The sequence below is a fragment of the Rhinatrema bivittatum genome, chromosome 1 (genome assembly GCF_901001135.1).
Source record: "Rhinatrema bivittatum chromosome 1, aRhiBiv1.1, whole genome shotgun sequence".
NCBI classification, from domain to species: Eukaryota; Metazoa; Chordata; class Amphibia; order Gymnophiona; family Rhinatrematidae; genus Rhinatrema; species Rhinatrema bivittatum.
The window spans coordinates 434,408,234-434,434,593 of record NC_042615.1 but is presented as its reverse complement, the minus strand read 5'-3'; the positions used below and the strand labels follow the sequence as shown (position 1 = coordinate 434,434,593).

Genomic DNA, 26,360 nt, shown 5'->3' with positions numbered 1-26,360 from the left:
AATGAATAGTCTTAACATGTTGAAAATGTTTATTATAATATTATTATTTTTATTCTCATGTTACAAATAATATAAATTGACCCGATAGTACTGTTTTGAAACCCTGTACAAATCATGTGCAGTGCTTTGTGTTGTGTTATGGTCAATAAAAGATATTTAAAAAAAAAAAAAAGAAAAACTGCAAAAAACACGAGCAAAAAGAAAGTATTCCACAAGGCCAAAAACAGCCAAAAGTGAGTCCACTCACACTGCGAAGCTTACAGGTCTGCGGAAAAAGGAGACTGGAGAGGGACCCCGTGTGTACACGTAGTATAGGGCATACTGGGCATGCTCAGTGTACCTAGACAAATGCCAACCCAAAAACCCTGCAAAAAATACACTTGGAACCCATATGGTATTAGGCCTACTGTAAAGCATGTTACTTGTAAGCTTGGCCCTCAGATAGCCATGAGTAAACAATTAAAATTATAATATAATAAACCTTCTATACCAAAACAGCACTAAATGCCAGCAACTCAAACAGCAACAACCTACGTATGAAAATGCAACACTGCAAATATTACACCAATGCATCTCCTATTAGGAAAACAGAACAAGCCAGACTGTTATAGATCCCTACACAGAAACTCACTAGTAGAAGACCTCACCTTGGTCACATATGGAAAACACAGATAGACCCTCGCTAAATAGAATAAACAGATTATAAAGTATAAATAGAAAGAGGCAGACAAAAAATGAACTGGAAACTACAAGGCAGATTCCGTATACAGTGTAACAATCGGGAAAACAGTATACAGTGTAACAATCGGGAAAACAGAAACATCACCCTTCCTCAAAGCATCAACCAACAAAATCAAGAAAATATTAATCCCACTAATAAAAAGAATAAATATTCCAAAACATCTAACAAATAGAATAACACTTGATAATTACAAATGAGAAATTACTACTTACCTGAAAACTCCCTTTTCTTTAGGACGGACAGAACTAGTGGGTTATGCACCTCTACCAACAGATGGAGATGGAGCAAAGCTGACATCACAGTATATATACTCCTGCAGTGACATCAGCCTGCTAGTATTCTCTGCAAAAGCCAACTATGGACAAACGAATAAAACTTGATTATCATCAGATAAACATTCCAACACTCAGCCAACAGGAAAATACTGAGCCCAAATAAAAATTGTAATAACTTCAACAACATTAATCTAGGGACTGGACTGACACTTACCAGTACTCCCTGGATCATGTAGCCATGCATGAGGACCATAGCACAATCATTCAGCAGCCAAGGGCGGGAAGCTGGATTCATCTGTCTGTCCTAAAGAAAAGGAAATTATCAGGTAAGTAGTAATTTCTCATTTCTTACTATTCAGACAGATGAATCCAGAACCAGTGGGATGTACCCAAGCTACTCCAAAGTAGGGTGGGAGGCTGCCTGTGGTCCAGTCAAAACTACACATGCAAAGGCTGCATCCTCCCGGGCCTGCACATCCAGGCAATAATGCCTGAAAAAGGTATGTAGGGAGGATTATGTTTCAGCTCAGCAAATGTTCGACAGGAAACAAGAAACTAACCTCTGCCCATGACACTGCCTGAGCCCCAGTGGAGGGAATGGCTGCTCAGCATCCAGAGACGTGGCCCTGACTATCTCCTTAATCCAGCAGGCTATTGCAGCCCACAATGCTGGCTCTTCCTATTTACTCCCACCAGGGAGAACAAACAGCTGGTCTGTCTTTCTGAGAAGTTCAGAAGCATCTAAATATCACAAACTATGCCCTTCTATATCCAAGGGACATAACAGGTGATATTCCTCTGCATCTCTCGCCCTGTCCAGAAATGGCAGGGAAATGCACTGATTCAAGTGAAAATCTGAGACCACTTTTGGCAAAATGGAAGGAACAGCATGCAGCTGAATCGGCCCCGGGGTCACTCATAGAAACAGCTCCCGGCAAGATAAGGCCTGAGCTCTGATCCAAGCACCTGAAGATAGGACCACATCATGTTCATCAATATCCACAGCTGCACCACCAGCTTCTGAATACGGCTTTCCGGCAAGGAACACCCTGCCCCCTTTTTTGAGTCATACTGAACTCCAAGATACTCAAGCAACTGTGTTTGCTGAGTATTGCTCTTGGTCAGGTTCATGACCCAACTTAGCTTCTGCAACAAGGAGATCATCTTGCGCGAGACCCGAAGGCTCTCTTCCAGACTCCTGGCCCAAAGCAGTCAGTCGTCCAAGTATGGGTATATCAGGATCCCATGTTTTCTTAACTCTGCCGCCGCCACCACCACCATAACCTTGGAAAAAGTCCTGGCTGTAGTGGCCAAACCAAAAGGGAGCGCTTGAAACTAATAATGGCATCCCAAAAACACTAAATGTAGAAAACGTTGGTGCTCTAGTCAAAAGGGGACATGCAGGTGCGCCTCAGACAGTTCCAGAGATGACAGTAAACTCCAACTGTACTGCCATTATCACTGTGCCCAAGGCTACCACGCAAAAACGAGTCGCATGCAAATGACGGTTGACACCAGAATGGGACGAAAAGATCCCTCAGTCTTGGGCACATCGAACTAAATGGAATAGTGGCAGGTATTATTAATATATATATATTTTTTGAGACGCAGGCTGAAAAGTCTTAACAACGTACACTCCGTAGAGTTGAAGGAGACACCATGAACACAGTTCGAGGAACAATGCAGAATTCCAGGGCATAGCCTTCTCATATCACTTCCAGAACCCACTGGTCTGTTGTGATCTTGACCCACTTCCAACAAAAGCCCAGAGGAGAGTCAGCACACCTTCACGGGAAGCTCTGTGTGCTCCATTCCTAGAGGCTGCACCTCATCAGGGCTGCCTGAGATGAAGGACTGGGATCTACCCAAAAGTAGAGTCCTCTGAAAAGCCACTTCTCCATGGGTTGAAAACGTGTGAATCCCCTTGTATGACCCCCTCATACTGAAGGCTTGTGGCACCTGTTCTCACCCTCTGGTAATCAAGAAACCGGGGACTATCCCACTTATTTGCCATCTCCTCCAGTTCACTCCCAAACAAGAGTGAACTTTTAAAAGGCAACTTCGTAAGATTAGACATTGAGGTTGTATTGGCTGACCAATTTCTCAGCCATAGCCAACACCTATCCGCTATTACTGAAGTCACTCCTGTGACTGAGGTACGGACCAAGCACAGTCCGTATCTGCCAGAAAGGCAGCTGCTGGTTCCATCACTGCCCAAGTTTACCAACCTCCTGGAAGAGCAATAAGCAAGAACGAGCAACCAGGGAACAACAGGAAGCTATCTGCAAACTCATTGCTATTGCTTCAAAGGCCTATTTAGGATAGCCTCAATTCTCCCATCGTGTTCTTCCTTTAAGACCATTCCCCCTACTATGAGAACAGTCTGCTTGCTGACCACACACACAAGCGCGTCCATCTTTGGAAAAAGTAATTGCTCACGCGCAGCCGGGTCCAGGGGGGTAAAGGCCTGCCAAGACCCATCCCCCTTTGAAATTAGCTTCTGGAGCACCCCACTCAAGATCAATTAATTCTTGAATAACTTCCTTAATATGAGATCTTTCTTTGGCTCAGACATGGATTCAGTGCCAACATCCTCAGTGTCTGGGAATCAGTTCTGGTAACTCATCTTTATGAAAGAACTGCAACATAGTACTAAACAGTTCCAATCCCGAAGGAATTTCCATCCTCCAGGGAACATTTATCATTTTCATCAGTTGTGCCATCAGGATTGCCACCGAAAAGATGGGCAGCCGATCTAGGCATGTCGCGACACTTACCCGCACCATCATGATTGCGGAGTTTCACTGCCTATGACCCAGAACAGACAATAGAGGCTGGGGCCGAGGATTGCGACAAAGAAGGCAGAGGAATCTGTGCCAAAACCAGAGGCACCTACCCTGAGCCCACTGAACTACCATCCCCAACTGATGAAGCAGTTAGGGGAGGTCTAAGTTATGCAACCCTTCTGTCATCTCTTTTTGTTTTTTCAGTCCCATATCAGGCTGGGAAGAACCAGGTTTAGTAAAATCGGATGAAGGCAATGCTGGCTCAATTATAGGGAACACCTGGCTGAGATGCCTGAATATGAAAAGCAGCACAGAGGGTAAGGCACTTAGGTTTCTTAGACATAAGCACAGCTGAAGCCGCCATCTGAATTATCTTGGATGTCCAAAATTTAGTATATGTACTGCTGAAATAAGCACCAAGTATCCAAAATATAGGCGTTTGAATTTAGGTGTCCAACATTTTTGGTGCTCCATACCACAAATTGATGGGCACAGAGATGGCACCGTTTGGGTGCAGATATAAGCATGTACAAAATTAGGCTCACAGATTACGCTCCCAACCAACTGGATGCCCAACAAAACTTTCAACTAGGCATCCAATTATGCTTGCTATTGGATGCCCAGCTGGACGCACTTGCACAATCCAACAGAATAGGGCAGCCTAACGCGCAGGGAAAAAGTGCGTGGATGCCTTCACAGCCCACCACGCGGCTAACAAGAAAGAAGCCTGAGAGCGGGGGCCTAGGCCAAGGGGCCGCTTGATCCGCCAGCTGCCCATGTTCCCCAACTCCCACAGAAGCAGGAACACAAGTTGTTTCGGCATGCTGAGCAGAGACCAAAGGAGAGAGGAACTGTACACAAAACTCACTCTCTGCTTATAAGAAAAAAAAAATTAAACCTGAGCTCAGCCTGTCCCAGCTAAGAACAGAATCGGTCTCCGGCTGCGGGGGTAGGCATATACCTTCACTGCTGCACTCAGCTTCCTCCACCCCCTGCCTTCCAGCAGTTTCAACAGCCAAGTCCATGCTGGCTGAAAAACCACTCATCTGAGGGACCACGGAAATCACCTCAGGAATTCTCAATGGGGGGAGGGATCATTTGGTATCACCACAGGACAGCAGGGCAAATTAAATCTCCTTCTTTCTCCTAAAACTTGAAGCAATCCCCAGTAGGGAGATGCACGTTTACCATCTGCTGGAGATGGAGAATATGGACGGGCTGTCACTGCAGGAGTATATATACTGCGATGTCAGTTTTGCTAAGTCTCCATCTGCTGGTAGAGGTGCATAACCCACTGGTTCTGGATTCATCCGTCTGAATGCTAAGAAACTCATTAACATTTTAAAAAAATTATCAAACACCAATAAAATATTTCTAAACAGCAGACACATCAAACAACAAATAATTTAAACTAACTGGGATAAAAAAAAAATGCTCTGCTCTCCATATCTGGGGACTTGATTTCCAGCAACACTGAGATTGTCTTGGTTTAGTGGGGAGGAGAAGGGTTGGGTGCACAAACTTTATCCTCTCTTTTTCATAAACATTATTCTCACGCACACCCTCTCTTACTCACATGCTCCTTCACTGGCTCTCTCCCCCTCATACACAAGTACAAACTCTCACTTACATACTCAATGGTTCTCTCCACCTAACACACAGGTACTGTCTCAATCAGTGGCTCTCCCTCACACTCACCGGTACTCTCATGCTCAGTAGTTCTCTTCTTCACACACATTCAGCCACTCTCTCATGCTCAGTGGCAATCTTTCCTCACAAACAGGTACACTCTCATGCTGACAGTCTCCTTCACACACATACACTTACACACTCAGTGACTCTCTCTCTCCCTCACACACAAACAGGCACTTTCACATTCAGTGGCTCTCTTTTTCTCATGCAAAGTCACTCTCTCCCACACACACAGACATTCTCTATCACACTAAATGACTACAGGCACTCTTTCACACACACAAGCTCTCACTCAAACATAGACCCCCTTTTCCTCACACACAAACACACACACAGACTCTCTCTAACACATTTACATCCTCCCCCTCTCTTTTGGGCATTTTCAGGTGGCACTACCAGGCCTCTTTTTGGCCCATCTTGGGATAGAGTACATGGTGGCCCTGCCAGATCTTCTTTTTGGCTGCTGTGGGATGGGATCCATGGCAGCTCTGCCGAGTTTTCTTTGGTCGCTGCAGGCATGTCACCAAAGCTGTGCTGTGGCGGACATGGCACTGAAATTGTGCTGCTACGGATTCTTTGTTCTGCTTGTGTGGGGGTGGCGTGGGAATGGGAACCCAGAGGCACCTCACTTATGGCACGTCTCTGGTGCTGGGCCTGAATGCAGGGTGAGGCGGCTGTGGCTTTTTGGGGGGCACTTTTGCCATGCCACAATTTTGCTGCCTGGGGCAACCATCTCACCCTATCTCATGATAGATGCCCCCCACCTGCAGAGGCACTTCAGAATAATAAAATAAAATATAAAACATACAAAGGAAAATTAATTTCTTACCTGATAATTTTCATTCCTGTAGTACCACGGATCAGTCTAGACTTCTTGGTTTTGCCCCCCTTTTAGCAGATGGAGACAGAAGTTTTCAAAACAAAACTCCGCTTTATATAGGATGGTGCCACCTAGAGTCCGGCAGTATTACTCAATGTCAAAGCAGGATGGCTCTCAAAAATCACCATAACTATGTATTACACGATAAGCCTTTGGACAGACCATTTTAAAGAAAACACAGAATATCAGACCCCGAAGCCCGGGTAGGAGCTACCTCCCGGTCCAGGCACCAAGATTAAAAAATCTTCCACACTCTAATATACGCTAAGTTGGTGGATGTCTTGCGCGATCGCAGGAGGGTAGTCACTATGGCAGGAGAACAACCTTTGCGACTTAGCCATTGCCTTTCAAAAGCCATGCCACTAGACAGAAGCGATCGACTTCTTCCAAACGGAACCTTGATGCAATAGGTCTGGGAGAATGGGAAACTGCAGAGGCCCCGCCACCGCTAGATTGAGAAGATCCGCAAACCATGGCCACCTCGGCCATTCCGGGGCTACCAAGATTACTTCTGCTGGATGGATCTCCACCCTCCTGAGCACTCTGCCGATTAATGGCCAAGGTGGGAAGACGTACAGGAGAACGTCGGTTGGCCAGGCAGAACCAGGGCATCTACCCCTTCTGCTCCTGTTTCTCTGCGACGACCGTAAAAATGCAGGGCCTTGGCATTCCGAAACGTTGCCATGAGATCCATGCTGGGCCTGCCCCACGTGTCGCAGATGACTTGAAAGGCTGTGTCTCTGCTAATTCCCATTCCCCGGGATCCAGACGGTGCCGGCTGAGAAAGTCTGCCTGTACATTGTCCACGCCAGCTATGTGAGTTGCAGCGATGCTGACTAAGTGCTGCCCCACCCAGCTGATCAACTGACAAGCTTCCACTGCCACGGGCTGACTCCTGTTTCCTCCTTGGCGATTGATATACGCCACCGTGGTTGCATTGTCTGACAGAATTCTGACCGACCTCCCTTGGAGAAGAGGACGGAATCTTGCAATGCTAACCACACCACTCTTGTCTCCAGATGATTGATCGACCACTGAGATTCGTCGGGAGACCATAATCCCTGTACCGATTTCCCCCTGCATACCGCTCCCCAACCGGAGAGGCTGACACCCGTGGTGACCACTGTCCACTCGGGCACTTACAGGGGGACACCTCAGGATAAGGTGTCCGTTACCAGCCACCACTCGAGACTGTACCGCACCGCATCCATAAGCGGAGGAGGTAGATGAAAAAGTTCCGAGACCGGGTTCCGCAGGAAAGCAATGCGGACTGTAAAGGCCTCATATGAGCAAAGGCCCAGGGTGCCAGTTCCAGGGTTGAGGTCATCGAACCGAGAACTTGCAAATAATCTCAGACCCTGAGCAGATGCTTGAGCAATAAGGATCTCACTTGACCTTGCAGTTTGGAGATGCGTTCTGTGGTAAGAAAGACTCTGCCCTGCTCAGTGTCGAACAGAGCACCCAAAAATTTCAAAGAATGAGTGGGCACCAACCGACTCTTGGTGAAATTGATCACCCAGCCCAGCGACTGAAGGAGCTGAAGCACATTGCGAATTGCTACCTTGGCAAGCGATTCCAATTTTGCCTGAATCAGCCAGTCGTCCAAGTAAGGATGTACCAGAAACCCGGCCCTCCGGAGATGAGCCGCCACCACCACCATTACCTTGGTGAATGTCCTGGGCATGGTGGCAAGACCGAAGGGCAGAATTCGAAACTGGAAGTGATGACCCAGTACCGAAAACTGGAGAAATCTCTGGGGGTCTGGACGGATGTCTATATGAAGGTACGCTTCTGTGAGATCCAGGGACACCAGAAACTCTCCCTTTCGCACCGAGGCAATGACTGAGCGGAGTGTCTCCATACGAAAACGTGGCACATGGAGACATTTGTTTACCCTTTTCAGATCCAGAATGGGCTGAAAGGATCCCTCTTTCTTGGGGACTACGAAGTAAATGGAGTAACGGCCATTCCTTCTTGCCTCCGAAGGAACTGGGACGACTGTTCCTAGCTGCAGAAGTCTCTGCAAGGTGTCCCATACCGCTTTTTGCTTGGTTTCGTAACCGCAGGGAGAGATGAGAAACTAGTCCCGAGGATAACGTGCAAAATGTGAAGCGTAGCCTTGTCTTATCACGGTAAGCACCCACTGGTCCGACGATACCTTGGCCCATTCCTCGAAAAACAGGGACAGTCTGCCCCCTACCGCTGGAACAGAGGAATGGACCGGCGCCCCTTCATTGTGAAGACTTGGCTCCAGAAGCGGACTGGGAATTACCAGCTCTGCTGAATCTTCGGCCACGAAAGGACTCGGACCAGGTTTGTTGCCTATTGGGCACCTATCAAAAGGAAGATCTGGAGGTTCTAGATGGACGAAATCGCCGATTCCCCCGGAATCTCGCCTGGGCCGAAAAGGAGCCCTTTGACTTCAGTCTGTCCTCCGGCAACCGATGGACCTTATTCTTCCCCAGGGATTGGATCATATCTTCTAGGTCCTTTCCAAACAGCAATTTTCCTTTGAAGGGTAAGGATCCCAGCTGTTCTTTGGAGGATACGTCTGCCGACCAGTTTCGTAACCACAGGAGTTGAGACCACAGATACCATGGACCTCTCCGAAGTCCGCAACAGGTCGTGAAAGGCATCAGCACAGTAGGCCATCAAAACTTCCAAACGGCCTGCTTGGGCAGCCTCCTCATCCGAGAAACCAGCGTTGGCTTGTAACTGCTGAACCCAGCGGAGGCCCGCTCGCAATGCAAAGTTGCTGCACATAGCTGCCCTAACTCCCAGTGCTGAATCCTCAAATATCCTCTTAAGCTGCAACTCTAACTTCCTGTCCTGCAAGTCTTTGAGTGCTGCCGCCCCTGTGACTGGGATCGTGGTCTTCTTGGTGACTGCGGACACTGCCGCGTCCACCTTGGGCACTCTCAGCAGGTCCAAAGCATCCTCTGGCAGAGAATATAGCTTATCCATGGCCTTACTCACCTTCAAGCCCAGATCCGGTGTATCCCATTCCCGGAACAGCAAGTCTGTAGCGAAAAATAAAAAGGAAAAGCGGTTGCAGGGCCTCTCAGACCCAACAAGACCAGATCCATAGCCTCCAGTCTGGATTCCTCTGGGGGATCCTCAATGCCCAGCTCAGCTAGAATAGAAAGGATAAGTGGACCCAACTCCTCCTTCCTAAAGAGGCGGACCACCTTAGGGTCGTCTCCTTCCGCAATATATGAACCCCTCGCTGTGGATTGCTGGTGTAGATTAGGGTCCGCATCCACCCCCTGCGGGGGTTTGGACTGAAGGCTCAGGTCCCCTGGGTCTGTATCCTGCCCAGATGTATCAGTATGAGTCTGAGGGACCCCAGTACAGAGGGGACGCTTAGATTTGGAGGGTCCTGAACCACCCTTAGACCTGGACCGCTTCTTAGCATGAGGCTTTGCATCCAGAGAGGCGAATTCCCCTCTCGCCTGCAGCTACCCTGACTTCCTCACTTTAAAAGCCTTATGGAGCAATAACACAAACTCCGATGAAAAAGAAGGGGAGGAGGAGTCAGAAGCCCCCTCGGGGATATCCTCCGTTGCAGGCGAATCATGTTGCAAAGGTTCCTTCTCTCCTGGAAACCTTTGCTAAGGAGAAAGAGGAGGTGGTAACATCCCCTCCCCCATGGCTGCCTGAGTCGCAGACCTAAATGTCTGTAAAATGGCCTCTGTTTCCGCGCGAGGAGGAACGGATCTGCCCTGCCTGACCAGCATCAGCTGTCCCTGTAAGAACTCTGGCAGACTTACTTTCGCTATTTTTTTCATTTTCGCAGCCCCGGAGGATCCCTCCCCCCGGCAGACACGCCGAGCAAAGGCCTTCCTGGGACAGACGCACAGCACGAGGGAGATCGCAGCATCATGAAAGAAGAGAAAACTACACAGGAAACAAAAAAACTGCAAAATCGGACACCCCTGCACCAAAACGTGTCGAAACAGGGATGAGAGAGCCGCTGCAACGCCGAAAACCGAAAGCAAAACAAAGTTTTGGTTTTTTTTCCGAAACTTGCCCGGCAATGGTCCAAGGTGCTGATCCTGCAGGGTGGAGTGAACCGGGCTCCCCGCACCCAGAGCTGTCAAATGGGGATAATAGGGCCCTCGACCCTGGCTTGCAGCTGCCTCAACACCAGTGGGGGATGGCCCTCTCAGGACCTCACGATCCCCTGGGAGGCGGAAGATCACACTGCTCCTTAATTTACCCTTTTTTTTTTTTTTTTAAAGCAAAATTGACCAAGCCAAAACATTCAATCTAACTCTAACTTCCTAGAATAAAACTAAGCACACAGACCAGACTGTAGGTTTTTCACCTTCACCATCTGCTGGAGACAGAGAAATACTGCAGTACTATAGATGGCACCATCCTATATAAGGCGGAGTTTTGTTTTGAAAACTTCTCAGTCTCCATCTGCTAAGGGGGGGGGGGGGGGGCAAAACTCAGGAGTCTGGACTGATCCGGGTACGTACAGGAATAAGAAATAAAAAATAATATAATGAAAAACAGACAACTGCTCAATTGACCCCTGAACAAGCAAACAGTATAACATCCAGTTAAATAAAATAAATAGAAGATGCTTCTGCAATGGGCCAAAAAATTAATCAAACCAATAAAAATATAGTTCCTAAACCACTCCAAATCACTGCCCAAATGAGCAAGAGAAATGAACCAATATGCAAGAGCTCAACAAAAAGACAAACTTCCTAAATGGAAGAATCCCTTACTGGCCAGTATCCAGGAAAACCTGATTGAAAAACCATGATTTAAGCTGCCCCTTTCAGTCTCCAGTGAGTGATTACCTAAAATCCTGAAAATCTCACCCTTTACATCACCATCTTTTCATGCTCACAAGGACCATGCACGCCTGAACACAGTGAGATCCGTGCTCTACACGGACATACTGAGGACTGTAACTGCTGTTACTGGAACAAAAGGTTCACAGCAATTCTAACAGAGGCCCAAAACAGTCACATAACATGACCCGGGACAAATAGTTGGCTGGCACAGCAACAGAACACAATGAGCCTGGCTTGGAACACAAACCGCTAGGCAGGAAAAGACTGATCACCAGACGTTGCTGCAGTTCCATTAAAGAGATTAATTCTGTGTTGCTAACTCAGTCAACATATTTTATCTATCCATGCTGCAGGTGCTGTTAGGTGCACTGAAGTATGAAAAGACTGAGGGCAGTTTTCAAAGGCACTTCTGCATGTTTCACACACGAAATAGGGCATTAAAAAAATTGTCCACCCTCTCTACATGTAAAAAACACAGGCCTATTGCTAGTATTTGCATACTTTTAAATACAGAGGGGCTGATGCAATACAGTGCACTCAGCCGAGTGCACTGTATAACCCGCAATCTGACATGGGATAAATAAGCGCTAATCCACCCCCTAATGCAATAGGGCAGGGGTCGGGAACCCATGGCTCGCGAGCCAGATATGGCTCTTTTGAGGGCTGCATCTGGCTCGCAGACAGTCGCCACACTTTCCCGCTGACCCAGCTGCTCCCCGGTCCTCCTCCGCCCGGGCTTAAAATGCTGTCAGCCCGGGCGGAACGCGGCAGGACAGCTGGAGTCAGCGGCACCGGCGTGCTCTCTTCTTCCCGCCCCCTCCCCCCCGCGACCTGGAAGAGGAAGTGGAGAGTATCGGGTGCCTGCGCGGAAAGAAGAGGCCATGCTAGTGCGCTCGGCATCGGCCCGAAGAAAAGAAGACTGCAGCGTGGCTCGGAGGAAAATGAAGAGCTTCAACCGCGGCAGATGGGACTCCGCGAGGGCTGAAAATGAAGAAGTTAGCGTTGGGAGAAGGCTGCTGCTGCCGCGAGTTCCCGGGGTGGGGCTGGGGGAGAGAGAGTGAATGAGCGAGCAAGCATGTGTTTGCTGGGGGAGAGAGAGTGAATGAGCGAGCAAGCATGTGTTTGCTCGCTCATTCACTCTCTCTCTCCCCCACCCCGGGAACTCGTGGCAGCAGCAGCCTCCTCCCAACACTAACCTCTTCATTTTCAGCCCTCGCGGAGGCGGAGTCCCATCGGCCGCGGTTGAAGCTCTTCATTTTCCTCCGAGCCGCGCTGCAGTCTTCTTTTCTTCGGGCCGATGCCGAGCGCACTAGCGTGGCCTCTTCTTGCCGCGCAGGCACCCGATACTCTCCACTTCCTCTTCCGGGCCGCGGGGGGGGGGGGGGGCCCTGTGTGTGTGTGTGAGTGAGTGAGTGAGAGATGCATCTCCACTTCCTCGTGTGTGTGTGTGTGTGTGTGTGTGTGTGAGAGAGATGCATGTATGTGAATGATTGAGAGCCTGTACATGTGAAAGAGAGTATGTCTGTGATTGAGAGCCTGTCTGTGAGAGAGAGAGAGAGAGAGAGAGCATGAATGTAAGTTACCATTGGGAACCTGTATGTGTAAGTTTGTGATTGAAAACCTGTTTGTGTGAAAGAGTATGTGTGTATGATTGAGACCCTTTGTGTGTGAGAGAAATCATGTGTATGTATGATTAAGAGCCTGTGTGTATAAGTAAGAGAGAGATCATGTGTGTCTGTGTGTGATTGAGAGCTGGTTTAGGTGATGGAGCATGTGAGTATGTGATTGAGAGCCTGTGTTTAAATGAGAGAGAGAGACCATGTGTGTCTGTGTATGATTGAAAGCTGATTTAGGTGAGGGAGCATGTGAGTATGTGATTGAGAACCTGTGTGTAAATGAGAGAAAAAGAGGACATGTTTGTAAGCATGTGAATGAGAGTCTGTGTGTGAGAGAAAAAGACAGCATGTATTTATGTGATTGAAAGCCTGTGTGTGTGTGTGTAAGCGTGAAAAGATAGACAGCATGTGTGTAAATGCGTAATTAAGAGCCTATATAAGTGAGAGAGAAAAAACATGGGTATATGTGAGTACTGAGAGCATGTGTGTATAGGTGTGTCATTGAGAGCCAGTGTGAGAGAGAGCGCTGGTATGTGACAGAGAGGAGAAAGTTCCAAGCAAACCACCCTACCTCATGCTAATTCAGAACAATCTCAGGACACCTGATATCAAACGTTCCCAGGTATGCAGAGCAAAAAAATTTTTGTATCCTTATTTTTCATTACTGGGTCTTTGTGTCTGCTATTTTGAAATATTTTGTTGGTATCTGGAAATGTTTTATATGAGTTTTTAATTATTGAATATTCCACTCATCAGCTGTTTCGAAATATGTTCTTTTTGTTAGTACAGTTTTACTGCTGATGATTTTATATTTCTTGATTTGTTTTATAAGGATGGGTGATGTTTCTTTTTTCCTTTGTTACACTGCATACAGAGACTCTGGCTTGTTGCAGTTTCCAATTCAGTTTTTTCTGCATGCTTCTTGTTATGCGTTTTGGTCTCTTTATTCTATGTTAGGTGAGGGACAGCACGTGATTCAGGTGAGGTTTTCTGCTGGCGTGTAGTTTCTGTGTAGGACTCTATAGCAGCCTGACTTGGTCCGTTTTCCTAATAGGAGATGTATTGGTGTCTTAAGGCCTGGTGTAATATTTTCAGAGACTTATTGTACTTTAAAAGTGTGATCTTACATAAAATGCACACATTTACTTGTATTTAGTTTTAAACATATTGTATGGCTCTCATGGAATTACATTTTAAAATATGTGGCGTTTATGGCTCTCTCAGCCAAAAAGGTTCCTGACCCCTGCAATAGGGGGATTAGCGCCTATTTAATGCGTGTCCGACGTGGAGTGAATGAGTAAGGCTCATCACATGCAAATGCATGTGAATGAACCTATTACTCATTCACTCCGTATGCAAAAAGATAAGTGTGCGTCTCAGAAGCCCATTTATCGCTCAGATATTAACGCTTGCCTGGAGCAGGCGTTAATAGCTGAGCGCATTGAAAAGTACAGAAAAGCAGAAAAAACTGCTTTTCTATACTTCTTTTTTTTAAAGTAAAAAAAAAAAAAAAAAAAAACTCGGCAGATTGCAGAGTTATGAAGACCGACGCCCGTAAACTCGGCATCTGTTTTCATAACCGGCCGTCTGCCAGTAATGAAAATGGCTGCCGATAAGCTTGGCAGCCATAACCGGCAGCCGCGGCGGGTTGCATTAGCAAGGAGGAGCTAAGGTTGCACAAGCAACCTTAGCGTTTCCTTCCTAGCGCAACCCCTAATTTACATATTGCATGGCGCCCCCCCTTGTGGGCACCATGCGTGTGTTAAGAAAGCGGGCGCTGAAAAGTCAGCCAAGATTATTGAATCGGCACAAGAAAGAACAGACGTTCCTGCAGTGGTGTTGGGGAGGGGTTAATGTCGCTCCCTTTTTTGTGCATGTGCGACGTTTTGCTGGATAAAGCAGGTGCAGAGATAGCAGGTTCAGGCTGGTGCATGTACTTTTTCCAACTCAGTTTTCACAGAGCGAGTTTCTCCTTTGAAAATCAACTTAAAAAGTTCCCCCATACTTTACACTTCTGTGCAACAGTTTGCCTTAAAAGAGGATAAATTTCAAAGGGATTTCTGGGGATAAAAAGTTTATTTAGATGTGATACTCTGCTAGAGCAATCTCTCCTCAAAACTGATTATAATACAATACAAAAGAACATTTGGCATATTGAACACCAACTGCTTTTACTTCTGATAGCCACACAGTTATTTGTGGCCACTCACTCTACCCAATAAAGTAAATCCTCAAAAATAGATGCCCAGTTAATATATATATTATATATATTATACATATATAAATACAAACTTACCAACAAGCCTGCCACTACCAGCTATGATTCTGTGAGCATTATCTCATTCCTGATGAGTCAGAGAAAGAATACTTAAGTCAAAAAGCCATTCTATGACTTATCTCGTCTCCAAGGAATCAGAGAAAGCTTGGTTAAAGAACCACGCCTTCAATTACATTCAAAACAAGAGATGTAGTGCTTTAACCACAGAAATGGCTGTTTGGAAACCTGTGGGACCGATAAAATTACATGCGTGGACATTGCATGCACATATGGGAGAAGCGTTCCAGGGGCAGGAGGCTGGATGGGGGCTGGGAATTGTGCGCACACCTTTTTATTTTAAAATGCACCGTGTAAATTCTCTAGGCCAAACCATGCACAACAAATAACAGGCGTGCGCACATAGCTTTGTCAACATAATTTCCAAAACAAAAGTATGCATGTTAAGTGCACTTTGAAAATTGGTGTAACTTAAATGCATATTTGCCAGTTAACTTGTGTGATGTTACAGAATTACCCACACATCGTCCATTTTGTGAAATACCCTGGTATCCTGAGCTATTTGCCTCTTAGAAGAACTTTTCTCATTGCCTTTTTTCTTTATCAGCCCTGTAAAATGTACATAGGTATTTATTGGTCAGTCAGGTGCCATTTACCTAAATCAGGCTATAAAACGTTATCACACACTGTTGTGGTACACACACATACACACACACACACACGTAGGCCTCTGAAGTACGGTAGACATTATGTATCCTTTTCAGGAGCTGACATCTTAAAAAAAACAAAAAAAAAACCAGTCTGCAATATAACAGATGAACTGGGACAAAGGTAGGATGTTGTGTTTGTAAAGTCAGGCTGACAAGTAATGGTCATGGAGGAATGTGCAAGCTCCCATAGTTTTAATGAGATGCGTCTACACTGTGCAATCAAGCCATCCCCCTTCTGTCAATTCATCTTCATTTCTCCTGCCATTTTTCCTCCAACGTCCTTAGCTCTTTTCCCTTTGGTCCACTCCTGCATTACTGTTCTCCTTCCCACTCTCAGACTTGCCCTTTTATCATGTCCGTTCTCACTTCCTTTTCAATGTATCCTATTCTCTCATTCTCCACTTTTATAATTTTTCCAGCAGAAGACAGAAATATTGTTGCTCTGTGGTGCCGTGGAAACAAAGCTAGTTCCTTTCACCTACCCACAGCCAAAGGAAATCCCTCAGGATGAAAAAGCAGACCTGCGAGGCACAGAGGAGGTTCTGCCAACTTTCCTCCTTGCTTGTAAGCCAGCCAAAAGTCACAAGAAGCAGCAAGGACTGAAGCACAGAATATGAACAGACAGCATGGGAGCAGATCCAAAATGATTACAGGGAAGGGGCAAACAAATAATTTGAGGTTTCTGGCACCCCTTGAATAAAGGTGTAGCACAGTTCATAGCACCAACAGCTTCGATGAACCACTGTTACTCAGCATTGCCCTTGACTCATGATGTTGAAACAAGTACAAAGGTTCTTACCTGGTAAAGTAGTATGTTACTACAGCCCCTGCGATAGTCATCTGCTGACAGGCTAGTATGAATTCACTGATCCATATGAGCCCCACCAAGTGGTACCACCACATATACTGCAAAGGGCCAGTAACTCTGAACTCCACAAATCCTTGCTCATTCTGAACAGGGTCACCTAAGGATACACAATTAGAAGAGATAATGAATGTTTTGTGGTGGGGGAAGGGAGGAAATGGTGTGTGTGTGTGGGGGGGGGGGGGGGGGGGAGCAGGGAATACTCAAGTGAGAAGGGAACAAAAAGCATTCAATATCCAAAGATACTAGTCTCCCAGTCAATTAAAACAAAACTATTGAATAGTTCTGAACCTCAAAGGCTGCAAACAAATCTGATTTGCAGGATATCCACAAGGAGTGTCATCAAATGCATCTGCATATGTATTTTCCAATAACATAGTTAATTTTCATTCCCTGAGAAGCAGAAGGATGTTAGTCCTCACACATAGGTGACATCATCAGATGGAGCCTGGCACAGAAAACATATGTTAAAATTTGTAGAACTTTGATTGTGCCTCACTGTGCATGCCCAGACATGCAATTATACCAGGCATACACACAGGGTCCCCCCATCAGTCGTTCCCATGGAGCCCTTCAATCATGGTGTGGTGCCCTATTCTCCTATTTTAGCCTTTGGTAAATTTTTCCAAACAGGTTCATTCATCATGGGGTCTCACAGTCTTGTTCCTCGTAGTTTTCCCTAGGTTAGATTTTTCGGTCATTTTTTAAAGTTTTCTTTTGCTGTAGTTTTCCCTCTGTAGCGGTGTGCCATTGATGCTTGTCAGCCATGGACCTGCTGCCACCATTGAGTTTTATTTTGCGTCCCTTTCTATTTCAGCCGGACATGTCTAGTGGGTTCTAGTGATGCCCTGGTTCCAAAGGACCAAGTCTATCACAGACCCCTATGACAAGTGTGTCCTTTGCCCGGGGGCATCGAATGAAGTCCAGGGGTGTCACAAATGTGCGACCATTGCCCGAAAGAACACCAGGATGACTGGAACTGATGGAAAGACTTTTCAGGCACCAGAACATCGATCCAATGACAATGACATCGATATGGGAGTCATCAACACTGAAAGAACTCGGAGCTGGATTGGTGGAATGAGTTTCATTGGCATCACTCGATGCTGCCAGCTGATAGGGAACCTGGAAACAGGTCACAATCTGACTCTTCCCAATTGAAGAAGGCATCAGGTTCCGCCTCTTTGATTCTGGCATCAAAGAGATCTCATACCAAGCATCAAAGGAAGCTGAAGAAGAATTAGCAATGGTCTCCATCAATGCCCAATGCCGGGAGAAGGGATGATCTGGTGCAGGCCAAGAACACCCTTAAGAAATCCCAAGGTGAGGAGAGCTCATCCTCTAAGCATGTCAGATACTCAACAGTCTCCACCAGTTCTGATTTCTGCCATTGATCCACCTCTCAGTTCCAAACATAATGTGGTCGCCCCTCCTGCTTCCCAGCTGATGTTGGCATCAGAGATCTTTGAGGAGAAGTTGGATAAAAAGATCCAGCAGACCATAGAAAGGGCACTGCAGGACTTTGGTACCAGGGCATGGAGGGCACTGAGGCAGGCACCATCTATCTCGCAAGCTTCTCCTTCATTCCCTTTGGGTGCTTGGCCGCTATGCTGGTGCATATGCAGATCTGACTCAGATGCCTGGAGGGCAGAGGTCGACTATTGCCTCCCCGCTGTTGATCTCTGGCTCCGTGGGAGTAGAAGCTTCTCCAGACAGTTGAAGCTCCTCAGAATCCAGGCCCAAACAGCCATGTGCACTAGTCCTGGAGACCATGGCAGGGGATTGAGCACTAAGAGAGCCCTCACCACCTACAGACTAGGGTAAGTCAGACTCTGAGTGTTCTTGATGTAATGGCTATGACTCTGCAGATGCTTCTGAAGAGGTGGTGTCAACCACCAGAGAGAAGAAGTCCCTGCCTGAGGACCTTTCCTTTGCAGGATTTTTAAGGAAAATGGCTAAGGCCATTCCATTCACATTACAGATGGTAAGTCCAAGATGCTGGACATTCTCCTGTTCAAGGAACCCCCTAAGGAGATTGTGGCAGTCCCAGTCCATGAGATCCTTCAGAAAGTGAGGATGAGGAAACACCTCCCTCCAACCCCCGTCAATAGGAAGGCAGACGCATCTATCTTGTCCAAAAGGCTCCTGGATTAGACAAGCAGCAGTTATGATACCAATCTGTGGTGGTTAAATCTGTTCTCAAGATAACCAAAGGTCTAGAACCCACTCCTCGGTGGTCCCAAGAAGGGATTCTAGGGCCCTGGATACTATTGGGAAATAAGCATTTCAGGGAGCTATGCTCACTGCCCACATAGCTTCCTAATAGCTTTTCATGAAACAGGTGTAAGGGTAGGCCGAGCATCTTCCTCAAAAGCAGCAAGATGCCCTCCAGTCACTTGTGGACAAAGGATTAGAATGTGTAAAACACATGATCTTTGCAACCTTTCATGTTTTCGACTCACTGGCTGCAGGCAACAGATTTCCATCCAGAAGTGCAGGAATGTCTTGATGTGCCAAGCACAGGAAAGAATCTCTTCAGAGACAGAGTGAAGGATGCAATCGCATAGATCAGATATCATGATGCAATACTCCAGCAACTCTCCACTGGTAACTCAGGATCTGGCTATCTCCTCAAGGAAGTATCCAAGACCAGGACAGAGGCAGCACTTCAATCCGAGGTGGTGCTATCTTCTGCCCCCTTGGTCCCATAAACTGCAGACTTGTTGTGTCCATCCTAGGCAACAGAGGCCCCAAACAGCAACCATCAACACCTGGGAGAGGGTTTTGACTGGATCGCAGAGAACATAGCCAGGATCCCGGTACCCATGCTGGAGGACCTTCGGGTCAGGGGGATGCTAGAGTTTTACATAAACCAGTGGCCCAGTCTAATCTTAGATCTATGGGTCCTCAGCATCATCAGAAAAGGTACATTAAATCTATTGAATCTCCTGCCAAATCAGCCCGACCCCAACTGGAGTCATTTGTTGCATTACAAACTGCTTCTAAAGGATTACTATGTTCTCTTAAAGGCCAGAAAGGTTGAGTCCGTTCCACCAAGGCAGAAAGGGTAGGGGGTTTTATTCCAAATATTTTCCTGATTCCAAAGAAAGCAGGGGGACTCCATCCTAGAGTTGACAGTCTTTAACAAATTCATCAAAAGAGACTGGCTATGCTCTCTCAATCTAAAGGATGCTTTCATACACAGTAATTTTCCCTGTTCACAGGAAATATCTCAGATTAGTCATGGGAGACTGTCACCTCCAGTATCGCATTATTCCGTTTGGGCTAGTGTCTGTCCCATATATCTTCAAAAAATGCTTAGCCATGGTGGTGGCACACTTACGCAAACTGGAGGAGCACATGTATTCGTATTTGGATAACTGGACGGTGAAGAACATCTCAGGCAGGTGCCGAGGAATCAATGCACATGACCATCCGGGAGTTGGAGCTGCTAGCGTTTGTTGTGAACTACTACATCTGATCCCATCACCTCTGATAGCCTTTCTTGTGCAACTGAGGGCTGCCACCATGATGTCCACAGTGGAAGAATTCAAATGAGTCAATAGACAGCAGCATGGCATATGTTGAAGTTGTTAGACTCATGGCCTCAACAGAACATGTCACTCCCATGGCACATCTCCACATGAAGAGTCCAATGGATCCTGCGACCTCAGTGGCTACAGGCCACTTAAGATCTACAGGATAGCATCCAGATCACTCAGTCATGGACTCCTTGTCCTGGTAGTGGGACAATTCCAATCTGGTCAGAGGAATCTTTTCAAAATTCTCCAATCCTCATGACAGATGTGTCCAACCAGTGAGGCACAGTCAAAGTTCTAGAAACTGACATAGGTTTTCAGTGCTGGGCTCCATCGGATGATGTCAACCATGTGTAAGGACTTACAACCTGCTGTCTTCTGAGTATACCCGTTACAGGTAAGCAACTCTGCTTATTGTGGTATTCTGAAAACTTTACTTTTTCACTGCTCTAGATGACTGTAACTAAAAACTATGAAATTAGAAACATAAAATAAAATGTGACAACAGTTTAAGCTCACAAGGCCGTTTTCTTTACCTACTACAAAACTGAAAAAATGACAACCTTCAGTTTTAGCCTCAATTTCCATCATTAAGGATCCCCTGAGCTTATTTCAAATTTTGATAATAGATTTTGCTTCAATCATCTCCATCGAGAGACTCATTTATTTATCACTATTTTTCTGTGCAAATTCTTCCTATTTGATCCAACCTCCTTCGGTTTCAAATAATGGCTCTTCATTCTAGAACTTTTTTCCCACAGAAAAATGCTTAGATCTTGTGCATTATTTAGACGTTTACATAGAAGTGGCTCCCCAGGACTGGAGTAGAGTGTAAAATGGTAATAAGAGGAAGGCTGAACATTAAAGTCCTGTTAGTTTTCCCACCACCAATATCAAACTAAGAGACACTTCTGAAATCATCTTGAATCCAATGGGTAGCAGGTTCAAATGCAACATGGTTTTTACAAGAGGAACATAGTATCAGACAAAGCCATTTGATTTCTTTGATTAGGTGAAGAGAATTAAATTGGAGGCAAGCTAGACTGGATGTAGTGAATTTCGATGTCATCAAAGCTTTTGATACTATCTCACAAACTCATAAATAAACTGAGTAGTCTAATGGTGGGGCTTAAGGTGGGCTGGATTAAATACTGGTTGAGGGATAGTTATAAAGCATGGTGGAAAGGGACGTGCACCCTGAAGAAAGAAAGGCAATGAATGGAGTGCCTCTGGGATCAGTCCCAGGGCTGGTTCTATTCAATATCTTTGTGAACGAGATTGTGGAGGGATTAGGAGGAAAAGTTTATCTTTTTGAGGATGATGGTAAGATCTGCAACAGAGTGGACATGCCTGAGAAAGGAGTTGGAATGAGAAGTGACCTAAGATTGCTTAAGGAATGGTTGACTGTTTGCAGCTGGGTTTCGATACTAAATATTGAAGAAATATACATTTAAGGTGCAGAAATCTGAAGCAGTGTACAATGTAGGGGGAAGGTGGAAGCAAGATATTGATGCCCACAAAGTAGGAGGGGGTAATTAAATCTAAGGCAGGAAAGTAGCAAAGTAGTGTGACAAGGCAGTGGCCAAAGCAAGAGGTATGCTAGATTGCATATGGAGAAGCATAACTAGTAGGAAAAAAAAGTGATTATGCCATTGTACAGGTCATTAGTGAGACCTCATCTGGCCGACTATGGAAGGATAAGGACAGAGCGGAGGCAGTCGGGAGAAGGATTACCAACATTGTGTGAGGTATTCACTAAAAGCTCTATGAGATAAGACTTAGACATCTAAATGCGTATACCCTAGAGAAGAGGATAGAAGAGACAAGACAGGGGAGATATGATAGAGACATTCAGATATCTGAAAGATATTAGTAATGCACAAGAAGTAAACCTTTTTCAAAGGAAATGTAGAACAAGTGGTCATAATATTAAGCTCTGAGGGGGACAGACCCAGGAGCAACAAAAGGAAATATTTTTTCATGTAAAGTGTGGTGGATGTGTGTAACAGCCTCCTGGATTAGGTAATGGAGGCTATAATAATGACAGACCTTAAGAAGTCATGGAATAAGCAAGAGGATCCTTACTTGCAAAAACAAAATTAAAAAAATGAAAAGAACAGCAAGACCTAGCAGCACGTGTTTAAATATTAAACCCTATTTGAATGATTCAATATTGAGTATTGAGGCTGCTAGAATGAAAGACAAATGGGTAATATAAAATGCTGTAAATCCTAGCAGAAATGCAGGTTGCAAAGTAATAATGGCGTTAACTAGTAGCTGGGTCTGCCAGGCAGGCTGCAATACAGTAATAACTAAAAGTCCTCATGGAAAAGCAGGCACTCATGTGGTTGGGTCTTTTTGGCAGGCTACGCTGGAGACCACAGAGGCTAGATGTTAGGGCAACAGTCATGGTCGTACTGCTAGCTAATTAAATTATCGCAAAGCCTTACGGTTACACATGGGAAGGGAGGACGGCAGAGAATGAGCAAAGTGGCAGATTTTGTATTCTTATCTGCCCAAGATAAAGTACAAATGAGGAAGACAAAAACTGTTCTAGAATAAAAAAGTGATATCTTGCAAGTGGTCATGCTGTAGAGCTGGCAGCTGAGATATTGGTTGTAAGTAATAGGAAGGGTTTTAAAAGCTATGGAACTGAAAATATATTTTGCTAAATCTTTCTTGATTAGCCCTATGTGGGGCAGGAGCCAATATTACTGTCCTAAAGAATGTCACACTAGAAATTTAATGTCAGTCTCCACAATTCCTAGTAGCACGGTCTTCAGAGTAGGAGAGAGAGATTTATCTTCACTACAGCTTGCTTTTATAAAATGTGTACTCTATAAAAATAAGACATCTTTAATCCATGATCTTATACTAGATCGGTGGCTATTGGCCCTGTGTATTTCTGAGTTGTGGAGTGGATATACTTTTTTTTTCAGATTTCTAAGTTTTTAAAAAGAAGAGGAGGGGCTGTCATCATTTATTATGGATCTTTAATAGATGTTAGGCATCCTGCCATTGCTGACAATCTAGCACTACAATTTATGGACTCGAGTGAATTAAACTTACCAGTGACAAATAGGCTGCCAACTACTGTTACCGATTCTTTTAACTTTTTATTTTCAAACACAGAGCATATCAACAGTATACACTTGACACCATGCATGGATAAAGCAAGCAGCAATAAAATAAAAAAATAATAATAAATGAACAGTCAGAGAAAGTCCCTCTATAAAAGCCCAAGAGATTAAAATCCACATGGAGATCTCCACCAAGACCAATAAGGACCCTAAACTTTCTCAAAGCCCTCCAATATAACCTTAAGAGTATAAGAAAATTCTGAGGAAGCCATTCCCACCTTTTTTGCATTTCTAAAGTTTCAGAGAGGATTTCCAGAAAAGCCCAGAGGAGAAACCAACTGCTTTGTCTTGGATTAAAAAACGTGTGCATCCTATCTGCCCAACAGACAGGGCAGTTGAGTTGAGTTGAGCAGAAAAACTGAATGACTGCTTTATAAATGTCTGTATATTCCTCTGGACCTCTAGCCAAAATCTTTCTACCATAATACATTCCCATCACATATGATGATATAAAGCTTCCATGCCACGACCCCTTCAATATACTGGACTGGAATTGCTAAATTATGTCCTGTTTAAGTGTATATATATATATATATATATATATATATATATAAAGTCTCTACTTTTATTACAGAGTCAGGATCCAGATTCCATCTGTTAATCACCACAGAACTTGTCTTATTTTCATACAACTCATTGCGTAAATAACAATAAACATGTCTTGTGAGAATCCTTTCTAATCTATCATGTCTCCTTAGACGGTATGATTCACCTACATAAGAACATGCCATACTGGGTCAGACCAAGAGTCCATGAAGCCCAGCATCCTCCTTCCAACAGTGGCCAATCCAGGCCACAGGAACCTGGCAAGTACCCAAAAACCAAAGTCAACTTAATTAATAGCAGCAATGGACTTCTCCTCCAAGAACTCATCCAATCCTTTTTTAAACACAGCTGTACTAACTGCACTAACCACATCTTCTGGCAACAAATTCCAGAGTTTAATTGAGCGTTGAGTGAAAAAGAACTTTCTCCGATTAGTTTTAAATGTGCTACATGCTAACTTCATGGAGTGCCTCCTAGTCTTTCTATTATCCAAAAGAGTAAAAAACCGATTCACATCTACCCGTTCTAGACCTCTCATGATTTTAAACACCTCTATCATATCCCCCCTCAGTCGTCTCTTCTCCAAGCTGAAAAGTCCTAACCTCTTTAGTCGTTCCTCATAGGGGAGCTGTTCCATTCCCCTTATCATTTTGGTAGCCCTTCTCTGTACCTTCTCCATCGCAATTATATCCTTTTTGAGATGCGGCGACCAGAATTGTACACAGTATTCAAGGTGCGGTCTCACCATGGAGTGATACAGAGGCATTATGATATTTTCCGTTTTATTCACCATTCCCTTTCTAATAATTCCCAACATTCTGTTTGCTTTTTTGACTGCTTTTTGACCTCTATGCATAAATATATCCCACAATTCTCCACAATTCCTAGTAGCACGGTCTTCGGAGTAGGAGACAGAGATTTAACTTCACTACAGGTTGCTTTTATAAAATGTGTATTCTATAAAAATAAGACATCTTTAATCCATGATCTTAGAACAGGTATTGTAAATGGGCTGAAATTCCAAATTCCCCTACTAATTCCGTAAAAGATTTTAAGTTATTGCCCTTCCACATTTGACCAAGGAATTTAAGTCCTTTCTTTCTCCCAAACTCCTGCATCTAATGTGAAGGTCGCAAGAGATACTGTAACTAAAAATTATTCTGTAAAAGGGAAAGAGGAGAAAGTGTATCACTGTTTCTTTTAAGCAATCTATTATCATCATCAAAATCTTAAGAATTTTGAGACAGGAATCCTAGTAAGATCTGCTGTGCCAGGAATATGGCAAAGCAAAGAGGCCAAATTATGCCCATTAGCATGTATTTTCTCCATCCCTCGCCACACATGAAAAGAGGATATATCAGTAACCACCCTTATATTCCCACCAATCTTACTAATAAGTCTAATATAGACTTAAATCTAGAATATTAAGCCAAATTTGGTGCAAGGAATTTTTCTTTTCCATACAAAGAAGAGAATAGCTCCTATAATGGAGTTAAAACATTTTCAAAGTATACAGGAAGGAAGATGTTTAAATATAGAATATGAGGTAGTGGCATCATTTTATAAGATATTCTCAACCCAAAAGGGAGAATGGAAGAGGAGTCCATGAGGCTAAGTCAGATTTCAATTTTTTTTAATGACAGGGAAATTAATCTTATATAACTCAGTAATATTATTAGAAACATTAATTCCTAAATACTTAAACCCACTATTTGTCACAGTAAAATCTCTCAAGAAGGTAGGAATCTCACACTTAGTGCCTATCTCCATAACAACTGACTTAGGTTAATTTGATATCCTGTGGGTTTATTATAGCTTCATAATCTATGTAATGCAAGAGTGGATTTATAGTGCATAATAAATAAAAGAATATTGTCTGTGCAGAAGGCTATCTTCTCATTGCTAAACCCAAATTTAAACCCTTGAATCTTGTCCGATTCTCTCATCTTTTGGGCCAACGGTTCTAAGGCTAGACTGAAAAGCTAGGGCAACAAAAGGACACCCCTGCTAGTACCTTTATGTATTGAGAAATAAGGCGATTGCTATCTATTAGCCAAAACATGCCTGTGGATTAATATAGAATGTCCTAACCCAATCTAGAAAAACCTCAGGTAAACCCATGCATTTAAGCACTAAAAACATACAAGTACAAAAAATTGTGTCACAAGCTTTATTGACATCCAGTGACAATATTAAACCTGGTATATTGTTTTCCTTGGCTAAGTATAAAATATTAATGAGTGGTCTAGTACTATTAACAAATGTTCTTCATTTTACAAAACCTGTTTCAACTTTAACTATTAAGAGGGAGCCTGACTTTCAAAAATATTCTTGTTAATGGATTTGCACATGTAAGTGGACTTGCGGAGATTTATCGTAATATTTTATAAACTCTGTAGGACTAGTAGGCCTTCCATGAAGTTAGGAAGTGGCACATTTCAAATAAATCTGAGAAAATTATTTTTCACTCAACGCATAATTAA

The 26,360-nt window shown here is 44.6% G+C and overlaps 1 protein-coding gene across 1 annotated transcript in view; it reads right to left on the bottom strand.

Moving 5' to 3' along the window:
• Positions 1 to 26,360, bottom strand: part of SLC44A1 (solute carrier family 44 member 1) — a 353,381-nt gene that overhangs the window by 89,223 nt on the left and 237,798 nt on the right. The window contains exon 10 of the mRNA XM_029604664.1: positions 16,587 to 16,752. Within this exon, the coding sequence (XP_029460524.1) occupies positions 16,587 to 16,752 (166 nt within the window). The remainder of the gene's footprint in view (positions 1 to 16,586; positions 16,753 to 26,360) is intronic.